General features: G+C 32.2%; 2 protein-coding genes across 5 annotated transcripts; one reads left to right on the top strand and one right to left on the bottom strand.

Moving 5' to 3' along the window:
* Positions 1–2125: 2125 nt before the first annotated feature.
* LOC112738249 (protein PGR) lies at positions 2126–5570 on the top strand. The gene is made up of 5 exons (XM_025788604.2): positions 2126–2521; positions 2623–2736; positions 3398–3620; positions 4722–4970; positions 5313–5570. Exons 1-5 carry the CDS (start codon positions 2331–2333, stop codon positions 5442–5444), a joined length of 909 nt encoding a protein of 302 aa, XP_025644389.1. The 5' UTR covers positions 2126–2330; the 3' UTR covers positions 5445–5570.
* A 4124-nt stretch (positions 5571–9694) lies between these two features.
* LOC112738248 (serine/threonine protein phosphatase 2A 57 kDa regulatory subunit B' kappa isoform) lies at positions 9695–13720 on the bottom strand. 4 transcript variants are annotated; one of them, XM_072211863.1, is made up of 4 exons: positions 13070–13538; positions 12574–12613; positions 10757–11953; positions 9695–10583 (listed from the first exon to the last, which is right to left on the bottom strand). In XM_072211863.1, the coding sequence occupies exons 3-4, from the start codon at positions 11915–11917 to the stop codon at positions 10200–10202; spliced, it is 1545 nt and encodes a 514-aa protein (XP_072067964.1). In that variant the 5' UTR covers positions 11918–11953; positions 12574–12613; positions 13070–13538; the 3' UTR covers positions 9695–10199. The 4 variants fall into 4 exon arrangements, with proteins under 4 accessions (XP_072067964.1, XP_072067963.1, XP_025644388.1 ...); XM_072211862.1 differs by lacking the exon at positions 12574–12613 and adding an exon at positions 12313–12426 and having other exon boundaries at positions 13070–13438; XM_025788603.2 differs by lacking the exons at positions 12574–12613; positions 13070–13538 and adding an exon at positions 13548–13720.
* Positions 13721–15204: the final 1484 nt, after the last annotated feature.

Consider the following 15204-nt stretch of genomic DNA (forward strand, 5'->3'; position numbering starts at 1 on the left):
GTTGTATAAAAGACAAAAAAAAAAAAAAATACCTGGGTTATTATCCATTCATTTTAATTTCTGTTATCAAAATTTTATTCCTTTTATATCTCCACAAAATATAAATATAAAAGATTAAAATTTTAATAATATTTTTTTAATATTTTAATTTAATTTTTAAAATTTTTAAAAATTAAATCTATTTTTTAATCTTTATATTTATTTTAAATTAAACATAATACTAAATTATAACTCTATTCAATATATTTTACACCAAACACAATATAAACGTAATCTAAGTAAATATCTAACTCAATTCTTTCTTTTTTTTTTACAAAGGATTATGCAATTTTTAATCATTTATTTTTTTAAAATTTACTATTCTATTTTTTAAAAAAAAACGATATAGTTTTTTAAAGTATGTATTATCCGATTTCTTAAAATATTATTTTAGGTTAAAAAGAAGAATTTTTTATTTTTAATATTGAAATGGTAGTGGTGTTTTTTTTAAATGTGAATTATTGGGGTGTTATACTCAAATGTGGAATTGTTTAACTAGAAAAGCAGAAATTGGACCGTCCGATTTATTAGAGGTACATAAATCGGACCGTCCGATTTCTAGAGGTACACAAATCGGATCGTCCGATTTGTGTTTAAAAAAAATTAAAAAATTTTAGGTACAGAAATCGGACTCTCCGATTTGTGTACTTCCACAGTTTTAAAAAACACAAAAAATTACAATGTTAAAATATATCACAACTTCTATTTCCATAACAAAAAAAAATTAGCCTAAAAAGAATCTCTCTGTCCCAAAAATAAGTTATTAAAGATTGCTTTATCAGATATTTTTTAAAAAATTGCATGACTTTTCCTAAAAATAAATAGGTGTTGAATTAAATGTTATTTCCGACATTCATTTTAATATTCCAGGTCATAAATGGTACCACATGACAAAGCTTGATGAAGGACACATTAAAGTTTAAATAATTATATAAAAATATTATTACTAATAGAACTCGATGTTATTAAAATATAGTACAAATTACATAAATAAATACCCAAAATTTATTTTAATATTCCAGGTCATAAATGGTAACAAAGCTTGACGTAGAACACGTTAAAGTTTAAATAATTATATAAAAATATTATTACTAATAGAACTTGATGCATGTTATTAAAATATAGGACAAGTTATATAGATAAATAAAAAATAAATTAATTTTTTAATTATAATTTTTTAAAATAGTTATATTTTGATTCTTTATTTGTTCTAAATAAATCATTATAAAATGTAAAAAGTTTATGCATAAATTTTGTAACTTCTATATACCCTGTAGAGGTTTATATAAATTAAATATTAGACCAAAATATATTCATTTTAAAAAAATTACAATTGAGTAAAATTGATTTATCTTTTATTTATGAAAAAAATGATAAATAGATCTCTAATTATTTATTTTAAAGATAAATAAGTAGTAATCGGCTAATGAAAAATACAAAAATGTTCTTCACTCTATAAAACACAAGATATTTAAGTTTCTTTAAAGTCTAGAGAACTAACTATAACATAAGCCAACTCAAGTAAATTCTTTATATTTCTAATTTTGAATTTAAAAAATTAGGATGGTAGAAGGTTATTTTTTTTTATAACAGACTTCCTGATTTTTAACTAGTTAACTTTAATTGGCTACACTCCTAATTAATTTTTTAACGGAACCGATTTGTTCTTATATTTTTAGTTTAAGAAACTTAAATGTCTAATCTTTTAAAATATAAAAAATATTTTTATATTTTTAATTAGTAAAAAATTTATATATCTTTAAATTAAAAAATTAAATATTTATTTTATTTTTTTCTTTTATTTATGCAATTTATCCTAAAACATAAGAGTGATATTATTGATTTATATAATTATCAAACCTAATTATATCATATCTACCAAATAATATTTTTTAAGAAAAAGTCTAATGCGAGACTGAGAAGACAATCAATGCAATAAATAATAGTTAAAAGTAAAAATTTAAGTACAATCAATTTTACATAAAATTAATAATCGAAAACTGTTCAGTTAAATTCTCAGCCATAATTAATTAATGGGATTTGAGTTTTCACACAGCTTAAATAAAGCGAATGAAAAGGTATCAACAAGCGAATAGTGGTGTTCCACGTGGCATTTCCACGTTGAAGCAGAATGCATATCTAGTGTTACTAAGCAACTAAAGTAAAAGCGGCTCCAACATTCCACCAAACACTTGGTCTGCATTTCTTTGCCTCCGTACTGTGGCAGTTGCTGCAGCTGCAGTTGCAGGCTGCGCTGCCTCATCAACATTCAACAACGTTGAATAACGAAAATGGAATCAGCATCACCATCTTCTTCTTCTTATTATTATCTTTCGTCGTTTTACCAATCAGCGAAACCCTTGCTGGCTGTCTCAATCGCGTTCCTTATCGCCTTCAGAGCTCACAGGAAGAAATCCCTCAGCGCTTCTGGAGCCTTCGCTGGCTTCTTCGTTATGGCGCTTCACATTTTTGTAGGAAGCAGGTTCGTTCTTATTACTACTATTATGATGATTTTGATTTCTTCGTTGCGGTGCGACAAAAAATTGAATCATCCCTTCTCTTTTCTCTGTTGAATGGGTGAAGGTTTGGGGTGATGCTGCTGGCATTCTTTTTCACTTCGTCGAAGCTTACGAAGAAAGGACAAGATAAAAAGCGAAAGCTTGATCCTGAATTCAAAGAAGGTGGACAAAGAAATTGGTCTGTGTTCCTTTTTCTCTATCTCCGCTACTCAGCTTGAAGCTTAATAATATTGTCTCTACGTTACACTTGATTTCAAGTTTCTTATTAATTGGGTATTCAAATAAAGTGTTAGATTAAAAAGAGTGAAGGGAGTGAAAATTTGTGAGTGGTCAACTTTCCATGGACTCCAGATATTAGTGAATTGTTTTTGCTTGCTAAGATTTTGTTAAGTTTTTACCAAAGTATTAAACTTTTCAGGCTTTTGATACATTCATTGTATTAAGAACTCATCATTTCTCAAACCTTGAGTCACTCATTAGCAGAACCTTTCTTGCTAAAACAAAAGATAATTGTCTTCTGAATTGAATACATAAAGAAAAAGATGAACTCGATTGTGATCAAATTGTGCATGGTAGTTAAAAGTGTAAACGAGACAAAAGGAAACTTTTGTATAACCTTCTGTTTTGACTAATAAACATTGGAATGACCCCTTGATTGAGATATGAATAATATAATGGCCAATTGGGTTGAGAATATCCCTGAATTGAGTGATCAATTTTTTCATATAAAGCATATCCTTGAACCTATCACCCCAATTTTGTGTGGATACCATATTAGTTCCCACTTATCTGCTTCTCTCTTCCTTTTGACCAAATTTCCCTTTACTTTTCTTTCTTAGGGTACAAGTTCTAGCCAATAGTGGCATTGCGTCAGTTTTGGTTGTAGCTATATGGGCATTAGCAGAAGGGCAGGATAAGTGTTTGGACTCTAAAGACTCAGTTCTGATCACTTCTCTCATTGGTGGTGTTATTGGCCACTACTCCTGCTGCAATGGAGATACTTGGTCCTCAGAGCTTGGAATTCTTAGTGATGAGCAGCCTCGTCTGATAACAACATTCAAGGTGAATATTCTTACTGGTCAAAACATTGTTTTCATGGATCTTTCTACTTGTATTTACCGTTCTTTTGTTTATTTCAACAATGAAACTTTGGCTTCAATTGTAGTAACCAGGTGTTTAGTTTGCCAGAAACATTTTCATGAATGTTTGCAAGTAAGTATTTGAAATCAATTAGAAAGTGATAGAATCTAAGAGACAGTAGTACAAAGTGAAGAGAAACCAAGGAGAACATAGAGAAATCGAAATTGACAACTTCAGTCATGCTTTACTTTTGAATGACACAATTCATAATTATGTATCTTTAATTACAGTTATAACTGATTCTTGGAGATTCTAACCACATTCAAGCTGAACCTAACTGTGTAAGTAACTTGACCAAGGCACGTGGACTAGCCATGTGGACTGTGATCCGGAAGCTTCCTCCGACTATTCTGTCTGTCTAAGATGCCCCTCTCATTTTTGGCTTGAGTCTCAACATTTTGCTTATCCATTAACCATGTAAACCTTGAAGTCGACAGCACCTTGGTTGAGAAAACAACTGATTGATCTATTGAAGGAATATAAGGGATCATTTATGGAGAACTCTCCACAAAGAAGTGAATAAAGCTTCATGCATTTAGTTATGGAGTGCATAGCCAAATCGTGAGCCAGTCAGCCCATATTACGCTGCTTAGGTTGTCAACAGTAGACCATTGATCTAGTGAAATCACGTTCATTGCTGCCAAAAACATTTACTTCCCATGGAAAGTAACAGCCCTGCCCCACCCCATATGAGTTTCATGAAATGTGCAGGAAAGTTTCCTGAGAAATTGATAAATCTATAGGATTTCTTCTTCTTTTTTTTATTGGGGGAATTGAGAATTTTAAAAGTCAAAGCTCTACAAAATAGTTTCTTACGAATTATGTCCCGTTCTGTTTTCTTAGCCGTTACCAAATAAATTTACTTTTCTTTTTCTTGAAGTGTTTGATGACCAAACTGTGCCTTAGATTACCTGCTATGATAAGTGGCTCATAACATGAATGCTGTAAACAGAAATAGTCAAATAGAGATTGCTGCTAAATTTCATAGATTATGTTTACAAATTATTTTCTTCCTGTTACCAGCCAGTGAAGAAGGGTACAAATGGTGGTGTGACTAAAGCAGGTCTTTTAGCAGCCGCAGCAGCTGGAAGTGTCATTGGAATATCTTTTGTTCTTCTGGGATTTATGACAACTACATGTGGCTCTGATATAGCTCTTAAACAACTACTGGTCATACCTATTGCTACCCTGGCAGGGCTAGTAGGAAGTGTCATTGATTCTCTGTTGGGTGCAACCCTACAATTCACCGGATTCTGCTCGGTTCGAAATAAGGTAAATTTAAATCTACCACATATAATGCACACTTCTTTCCAATGGGCATAATATATGCTTGAATTCCTAATCTGACTTATTTTTGCCTCCGGCACCTTTTGCTAGCTTTTTTCATCAACAAAAACTGTTAATATCCCTCAAATTTCCCTTTGAAAATGACATTTAAGAATCCAATCCTTGAATTCCTTCTTTATATCAGTTGGTTGTTGAACAAATTTTAATGCTAAATCCATTAGTTAATAGTAGAAGAATTTCTATAATGAAAGGTAATATAGAAGGTAGAGCCTTCCTATGTTAGTGGTTGGATCTTTGATAGTTAAAACTTCTTACGTCATTTTGTAGATTGTTGGGAAGCCAGGACCAACAGTTAAAAGGATCTCAGGAGTCAATATTCTAGACAACAATGCGGTCAACCTTGTATCTATACTTTTGACCACAATTTTGACTTCAATAGCTTGTTTATACATATTCTAAAATTTGTAACTTATTGGTGGTAGATGTTCTTTTACTGTTGTATTTTCATTCATCAGTTAGAATGACATAAGCAATAATGTATTATCATCTTAAATTAATAGAACATGAAAAGCAAGATACATGATAGGAATCTGTCTGATAGTTCCTTGGTAATTTGTGCTACCCCTAATTGATTTTGGTGTTAGCAACTTAACCAAAAAGTTTAATGAAGTTGGAGGTAAGCACTGTAAGATTCAGTTATCTGCCACCTACCTCCATTTGGAATCCACAAGAGTGGATTAACTCCATACATTGGTGACGGTCATTGGGGTCATGTTCCAAAAGAGTTGTTTTTGGGTATAATAAATGTATAAACAGGTTATTTTTGGGTACATACAATAAAGGTAATGGTCCAGTGGATCCTATAAGCGAGTAAAATATCTACATAAAAAAATGTCCACATAAAAAACTGCACCTTTTTTAATTCTGTGCACTTAAAACTGAGGCGGTAATCTTGTGTGTTATCCAAGTGTTTTTCGTCCTAGAATCTAGACTAGTTGCTTATGTGGCCCAAGGCTGCTTCTTACCTTTGTCAAGACTTTTTTTTTTTTTTTTCTTTTCAAGGTTGATGTAAGAAGAGGCCAGAGATCGCATGGGCCAGGGTGATGCAACTCACAACATGCCGTTCATGATTATTTATTTATTTATTTAAGGGAGTGTCATTAGTTTTGTAAAGTTGGTCTTATTGGCTGAGGAACTATTCCCCAAAACAAAAGGATCTAGTCAACTAGTTAGCTCAATCCCTTTCATCTATCAATCTACATAGGAATAACTAATAGGCGTCTCTAGGCGATATAGATATTTGTTTGTGGGTAGAAAAACGAAAAAAGAAAAGTGAGGAGTGGCAGAAGGTGAATATTGAGCATTATGGAGGGTCATTTTGTGAAATCATTGAGATAATGGTGATGGGGCCTAATGGGGGGTTCTGTCCAAAAGACCTGCCTCCAATGGGTCCTCTAATTCCTATCCCCTTCAGCTTTAAACAGCTCAACAATTAGGGGCCATTTTCACCCAAAAGGACAAAAAGGACAAATCGACAATACTTCTAATTTATCATCATCTCTATGCTAATATTTTATTTTTCTATTAATCTTTTTATTCTCGTTACACAAGTACTGATAAATACAAGTTATAACACATTTAATCAACTATTTCATTACACACTGCTTTTCAAAAGAGAAAAAAAAAAAAAAAACACATTTATGCTATTACAATTTACAAACACTACTAAAAAAATAAAAAGGACGTACTATACTTATGTCTCCTCCTTGTACCTAAAAGTTGTTTTAATATGCTCTAACGAAATTGACATGTCTACTTCGTTCATTAGGGTACTTTACTAACTCAAAAATTAAATAAATAAATAATTGATTTTTTGTTCATAGGTTGTACCGGAAAGTTATTATAAGCTGTAGCTACATTACCCCCACACCAAACAAGATATAGACATAAGATATAACCAAAGAGTTTATAAAAATTTGGATCAACTTCTAAAATGAGAAAAAAGTAAACAAATAAAAATTCTATTGATGGATCGTCCTATAAAATAAAGATCAAAGACCAATATAGATAGGGCTCCAGCTTCACCTGACTCCACAACAATCAGCACTCCTTTTGCCGACACATTGGTAGAAAAGTTCTATAAATATGCTCATTTTTTCATGCCTATTGTTCATTTCACCCTTATTAATTATTATCTTTAGTGGCGTTAATAACTTTCTTAATTCATTTGAATCAACATGCTTTCAAGCATGAAAAAGAGAACCGGTTATACTTATGTATATAGAACAACATGATTAGAGAGATTAAAAAAGTAAATCAACAAGTCAAAAGTCACATACTCTAAAGGCTGCCATCTTCATTTGTAATTATTATTATTATTTAATTTTTCTTATCTATTATCAAAGTAAAATAATGTCACATAATGCAAATTCCAATGAAATTCAATTTAAAACCCTTAACCAAAACCAAGTAATATCAATACCATATGATATGATTCAGATGAATAAATATACTATATTACTAGTATGATATTCATATATAGAGATGCTGAATTATATGAAATTATTAAGTGTCTAGTACAAAGAGAACAAAATGATGAAGATTAAATCATTTATATGCCACAATACTGGCCAACAGCAATAATAGAAAGCTTGTGAATGAAAATAAAATATACAAATCAAACATAAAGGCATCCTTTTTTCTTCATTGCGTTTATGAATATGTTGTCCATAAGTTATCTCTTGGTACGTTAGCTAAGAGCTAGGATCAAAATTAATATAATAATAAAGAGGTAGTGACAATTATGAACAAAATAGAGGAGGTAGGATTAAATCTGAAACTGAAATCAAGCAGTTCTTAAGTCCAAGAAATTAAATGTTTTATTTAATTATGTGGTACTTACTACTTACCGAGGGAGGTAGATTCATATATGGGGTTCGGTTAGGGACCCCAATCATTTATTACTACTGCTTTTTTGCATGCCCATTTTTTCTCTCTTCTAACTTATCAACTAAGTTATTCATCTTTGCCATTCTACTTTCTTTTCTTTTTCTTTTCTTTTTTTTCCCCATGTTCTTACCTGTTTATGGATTTTTTTTTGGGGACTTTTGAGTGCTCATGGAAATATACGATTAAACAAAAGAATATGACTTTAACCAACGGTTTTAGAATTTTTGTTATATTTATTGAGACAATGCCGGTTGAGTTGGTTCAATGACTCTAAACCATGGTATAATTGGACATTTTAAACATGGAATGTCGAAATGTGGTATATAATATCTCCTTATGTGGCAAGAAAATCAATCAATTAATTTGTATCTTTAGTAACGATTTGCTTTTAAAATTCTCAATTATATTTTCTCCATTCGGAATATATTTATAACCAACTATACTACATATACTTCGAAACTCAGTCACACGTATAAAATATATGTTAAATTATAAAATATACATTAAAAATATATAAAATAATACATATATTTATACATAAATACATAATATTAATTTAGTAATTAATGTTTAATATGCACATAATGTTTTTGTTATAACCAGCTAGTGCTTGGATTGATAAATGAAGAGCTGTTTTACTTGAAGTCTTACATTCACTAAGTGGCTAAAAAAAATTTGATATGGAAACAAAATGAGTGATATACTTTAATATGGTAATTTTTGGTGTTTTTTAAAATTGTGGGAGTACAGACCCTCCGATTTGTGTTTAAAAAGTTGAAAAAAATTCAGAGTACACAAATCAGAGGGTCCGATTTGTGTTAAAAAATTGAAAAAACTCAAAGTACACAACTCAGACCATGCGAGTTCTTTGGTCATTAAATTTTGCTTCACAAATCGCATGGTCCAATTTGCAACTGATGGAATTTGAAATCTGAAACGTGGAATTCGGACCCTCCGTTTTTTTTGTTCTGGGTAATTTTTTTTTTACATTTTAAGGGACACAACTAGCAGGGTCCGAGTTCTGCTTCCTCTGATCCCACAACGAAGTGAAGCATCCCTCCTCCTCGTACGCGAGTCCAACACTTCCTTTGCTTCCATATTCAAATTAAATTTCCTCACTAAGTTTATTCATTTATTTATTTACGAAAAATAGAAAATAATAGGAGACTATTAGAATTTATTTTTTGATCATCACTTAGCTGTCAACTCAATTCTTTTAGTTTAATTTTTTTTAGTCTAATAATTCAATAACATATTTTATCCTATATTTTTAAACATTAATGATTAACTGATAGCTAAAAACAATAAATTCTAATAATCCTCTAACATTCTTCTTTAATTATTTGTATTCTCTTGGCTCTTACAAGTTACAACATTAATCAATTAATTGACATGTATAAATGTGAACATTGTATATGACACATAGTTTACTAGAAGGCTAGCAATTAGAAGACAACCGAAGAAATGGTCTAACTACTAAATAGCAACTTTGGCAATTCACATAACATAATCAAATTTCAGAGACCAGCCAGAGTAGGTGAGAGACAAAGAGGTCTCACTAACTTTATTCAACACTTTCTCTTAAGCAAAATGACAAAAATAAAATAGTAGACCATTTCCCCTATTGTCCTTCATATATTTTTATTAAAAAAAAATCCAATTGAGAAAAACACTAAGCCTAACTAGAGCTTTCAAGAAACATAGCTTAGACCAAGTAGTGAATTCAGAATATAAAAATAGATAGAGAGAGAGGAGAGAGATGCTGAAGGCATGCATCCACATTGAATATGGCCAATGAGTTTGTAAGAATGCCACCACATTTTAGGTTACATTGGCAGGGTAAAGGGGGCAAAATGGTGGGGGCCATAAGGGTAATAAGAAGAGAAAGAAACACCAAATAAAGAGTCTAAGGCTATGAGAAGAGAAGAGGGTGCTGAGTGCTGACACTGGCAAAAATAATTGCATGCACGAATAAGCCACCGACACTACACAACATACACCCCATGTTCCCTCCAAACCAAAAATAAAAAATATCACCTAACTCACCATAAAGTTTTGTTCTTTTTTGTGAAATACCAACACCCCTCATCACAATTCTATTTGAAAACGTATATACTAGATGATTTTTACATAAAATCCCTAACTGGCATTTTTGGCAATGATAACTTAACATCGGTAAAAGTAAAAAAAGAACTGAAGAACCACACGACTATGTAATATTAGGAACCTTAACATAATATCTCATATTATGGTTCATGACTTTTATCAGCAGGCCACAGAGCATGCAGTTGAAGCTGATTTTACTGGAACCAAAATGTCACCACCACCGCTGCCACCGCCTCCTATGGATTGGATGCCGGCAGCTGCTTCCTCTAGGCGCTCCCATGTTATTCTTCGCCTCTCGGCCACGGCACTTGACCTCGCGTCGTCCTCCTCAAACTTGCGCTGGCAGGCGAGTACGAGGTCCTCGTCCATCTGAGACAGCATCTTCCTGATGTTCTGAGTTAAGTTGAGTACCGCTTGGTTCCAGTGGCTTTGAGAGTTATGTACAAGCGCCGAGAAGACGAGCGGCAGGATATCCTGCCGGTTCTGTGTGATGAGATTTAGGATGTGCTCATTGTTCCATAGCAGATGTGCTCGTTCGGCCACCTATTTATAATAAAAACATTAGCATTACAACTATAGTAGCATCTTGAATGCTTAGGCATTTGGAAAATACATGACTTTATAATTAAGTTCCAGTTACTTGGAGTTTAAGAAAAGAAGCTGTTGTAAAGCAAATTATTTGAACTAAAAGGAGAACTACGTTTGCAAAAAACTACCTGGTAATGAGAACTATTAAGGCAGCAACCTAACCGTCGGAAAAGCGGAACCATAATCTTCTGAAATTCAGCCATGCTAGTCATTTCCAAAACTTCTTCCAACTCACTTATGAACATTAGCTCCTTTTGGCTATTTGTTACTGGCCAGTACTTCAAAAGTCCCTTTATCACAGAGCTAGCAAGTCTTTGATCCTTATCTATGAACTGTACAATGCAATATGTTAACTGCTGATGATAAATACCAATGGATTTCGGTTTGTGCAAAGGAAGTAGAGCCCTCCACAAAAATAACTTGTGCTCTTCCTTCAATGGCAGGGCGAAACCACTGATCACACTCCCAAAAATCTCCAACAGCTCGGCAATTCCATTATGCCGTTCGGTCTCAAAAACAAATCGGTAGAAGATATTGCTGACCGATTTCCGGATGAAAGACCTGTGGAGCATGAATTTCCCATAGATTCTATGCAGAATTGTTTTCAAGCAGTCTCTTTCTCTGGGATCCTCGGAATCAAAAAGGTCAAGTAGTCTTAAAATAAAAGCATGATCTACATGTGCCTTTGCCACCTTCACATCAAGTGAGTTATAATTGATGAACTGAAGGAGTAGATCATAAACTATTTGCAGGTGAGACCAAGCAGGATCAAACATAGGCTCATCATCTTCTGTTTCGCCACCGGTAGTACTTGTACGAAACTTGGGTGGAAAAACCCTGAACAAATTAGCTGCACACATTTTACACAGTGCAGCAATTGTTGGTTCTGTAAACTTCACAGATCCAGAAGATACAAAATCAGCTAGCTCTAACAAGGTTTGACGCTTTTGATCTTGCTCGGTGCAGTTCTTATCAGGATCAGTCATATCATACACTTTGCAGCAAAGGTTCAACTTACTAATAAACAGGCTTTGCTTCTGTGTATTCGACACGTCTTTGAAGGATAGAGAAGGGTCAATTGCCTCCACTCCAGTATTCATGCTCGCAGGGAAAACAACCGAAGACACCCGCTTCACAACATTTAATTTGCTTGAAATGGTACTTCCAACATTTGTGCATTGAAAGACATTCCCAAAAGTAGTAGTATTCCCGGATTCACTCCTCCCAGAGTCTGACGAATCAGATTTCGGAACCTTCTTCGGTAATTTGCTAAGAATTTGCTTTATCATGGTGGCAACACTGCAAGCCTAGCTAGAAGAGAACACCTGCAAGCAACATATCACTCTCAATTAAAACATAATAGAACAAATCTTGCAGTATGTGAAAAAGCTCAAATCCCATGTACTCTTCAAGTTGTTTTCCCAATGAATCACAGAATCAGCAAAAATTAATGTAACAACTCATCACAAAAGCCAAAAATAAAAAATGGAAAGGCAACTATACCACAGCACAAAAAAGATAAGAACCAAAGAAAAAAACTGTACAAAATTACTAATCCTGTGCAAGAAAGAAGAATTTCAGAACAAGGATGAAGACAACAGATACAATAGCACCAATAATCTAAAGAATAATGCAATAAATAGATATATGAAGTGAGAGAAAAGATCAAGAGATGAACACTAACAAGGGTATGTGATAAAGGAACTGAAGATACTCAAAAGATACTTATTCCAGTATAGCTTTTGAGATGTCCTTTGTGAACAGTAAGAAGCAAGTTGCAGCCAGATCTACCAACTATCTATGAAATTTTCCCAAGAATTATCACAGAATTCAGTACATTGGGATGAATCTTAGTTATTTTCAAATACAAACAACGATTTTCTTTATTTTATATACAGAACAAACATCAGCAACAATTAAGTAACACAAAGCTGTTGGAGCATACCAAAACCAGTCATTTCCTGTTACAGTAGCCAGAACAAGTTCTTCAGAAAAGGAACTTTGGAATCAAATGATGAGAAAGGAGAGAAGCAAAGATTCCAAAAATAAAAGCAAAATGGAAACGACCCAGTACTAGCAAGAATTAAGCAAAGCCAATAATGAACATAAAGTTAAAAACTTTAAGTTGAAGCAATAATGGGTTGGGAAAAACCGAGATCTGGGTCTGAAAAATAGAGGAACATATTCTAAAAAAATCATTAAAAAATAAAACAAAACTCAGCCACTTGAGCAGCGATTAAAGAGCATGTTCCTTACATGATCATAACCAGAAGGAAAAAAAAAAAAAAAGAAAAAAGAACACTTTAGCATCTAATAACTGAGCTAAAATCTAGGGAGACTCCTAAGAAAAAAGGGTTAAAAAGAAAAACAATAAAATTAGCACATTTAAGAACAGTAGTTGAGAGCTGAAAGAGTGTGTTGAGCAGAAAAAAGAGACGAACCTGAAGTTTGTGATGGAAAAGCAAGCAAACCCACCTAATAAGGAGCAAGAATAGAGAGCTAGTCAAAGAAAGCTTTTAGCTTTAAGTGGCTTGCATAGAAAAGCAGCAACTTTGATAGGTGACATAGAAGAAGAAGAAGAAGAAGAAGAAGAAGAGTCACAGGCTGAAGGAAGAGAAAGAGAGAGAGAAAATGGAGTTGATCTGTTAGAAAGAATGGGAAAGATTAGAGAAAGCGAGTGAGCATTTTGATTTGGATGAATGAATGAATGAGTGAATGAATGGAGACAGTTTGGTCAGAAAACTGGAAGGAAGCAAGCAAGCAAGGATTGCTGCTTTCCTCGATTCAAGAGAATAAGCGATGCCATTGCCACATGTTAATGTTTTTAATGTTAATGTTAATGTAAGTGTTTTGTTATGTGTTATTCACACAACCGCAGGTAGTGCAACAGTCCAGTCACCACCGAACCCCAAACTTTACCTTTCATATACAACAATCATATTTATGTTGAATTCATTCAACTCTTCATTCACGATTTTAAGATGACAATTCCTCATCGCTACACTGCTGTTTCTATAAGAATTATAAATCTATTTTTTATTTCTTAAAGAAAATTGTGAGAAATTGGTACGGTATTTTCTTTTTTTGGTTACAAAATTCATATATTTGTGAGAAAATTTATATATATCTTTTTTATGTTTAAAAAAGGTTGAGGATCGAATATGGTAACTAATTTCTTTGCAGTTAATTATTCATTTGTGAGCAACACATAATTTTCGTGTCTAAACTCTAAAGTAGCCTTATGTTTATTTTTATTATTTTTTTTTTATATTTTAACTTAACAATGGAAAAGAAAAGGAAGAAACAAAGAAAGGCCCTAAGAATAGGGGTACACATTCTCGATCCTACTACATCAAGTTAAAGAGAGTCTTGCAATACTTGCCAAAGTTGTAACTGTTCTCAATAGTTATTGCTAAACGCATTTTTTCTAACCATGGTGGCTATCACATTTATCTTTGTAGATCTAGTTCCAATTGAATCTCCCAAGTTCTACTAATGAGTTTTTGTACGTTATCGATCAAATTATTTATTTCTTCGTTATGTGAATTCGAAAGTTGCTAAATGGCGCAAAACGCATTCCTAGAGTCAGTCTCACTTATTACTTTTGGGAAATTTTATAGTGCTTATTAAAAAAATTAACATAACATGCTGTTTTTAGGGAATGAATCCTTCCACTCTTTAGTAGAAAAAAAAAAATAGATGGTGTCTAGGCTCAGAATTTGGTGGTCCAGAACATTTGGACCATTAAATGGTCCCATAACAAAACATGTTTTTTAAGTTTTTTTAATAACTGTTAAATAGTCTTTTTTTTTAAATTTAATTACAAATTAATCCCATATATTTTATTTAATTATAAAAATAATTTTTTATTTTATAAATAATTATTTTATCATAAATCTATCATGTTTATTAACAATCAAGAACAAAAACAATAACGAATTAGATCTTCCATTGATCCTAATAAATTTTTTGGCTATTTCAATCGATTAAAAGATTAAATTTGATCCGTCACATTCGTGAGGAATCATAAAATCGTGTTTTTTTGAAAACCAATCGATTGGACTATCAAACAAATCGATTGAATTATAACTCAATCGATTGGATTACAGTTTACCACTAAACAATCGATTGAAAATTGCTAGACAGCATGATTTTCGCAAAAATCAATCGATTGGTCATATTACCCAATCGATTGAGCGATGACTAAAAATGTGTATTTCTTACAATTCAATCGATTGTTTAGAATTTCCAATCGATTGAATGCTTCAAAACAACCTGGGTCTCATAATTCAATCGATTGCTTTTGATACCCAATCGATTGAATTCATGAAAACAATATGGACATGCCAAATTCAATAGATTGAAGTGTGCTAGAAAGGGATAATGTCAAATTTTATGTCATTATGTATGAGAACAATGATTTATTTTATTATATTTATTTTTATACCAAATAACAAAAAAAATTAAATTTTATGTTTGTTTTTTGTTACTTATTTTACTTATTTATAGTTGTTTAAATTAGACTTTATGCTTATTAAGTCATATTTTCTCCTAACAAAAAAAATAATTATAAAAT

Source organism: Arachis hypogaea, chromosome 13, assembly GCF_003086295.3.
Source record: "Arachis hypogaea cultivar Tifrunner chromosome 13, arahy.Tifrunner.gnm2.J5K5, whole genome shotgun sequence".
Classification (NCBI taxonomy): domain Eukaryota; kingdom Viridiplantae; phylum Streptophyta; class Magnoliopsida; order Fabales; family Fabaceae; genus Arachis; species Arachis hypogaea.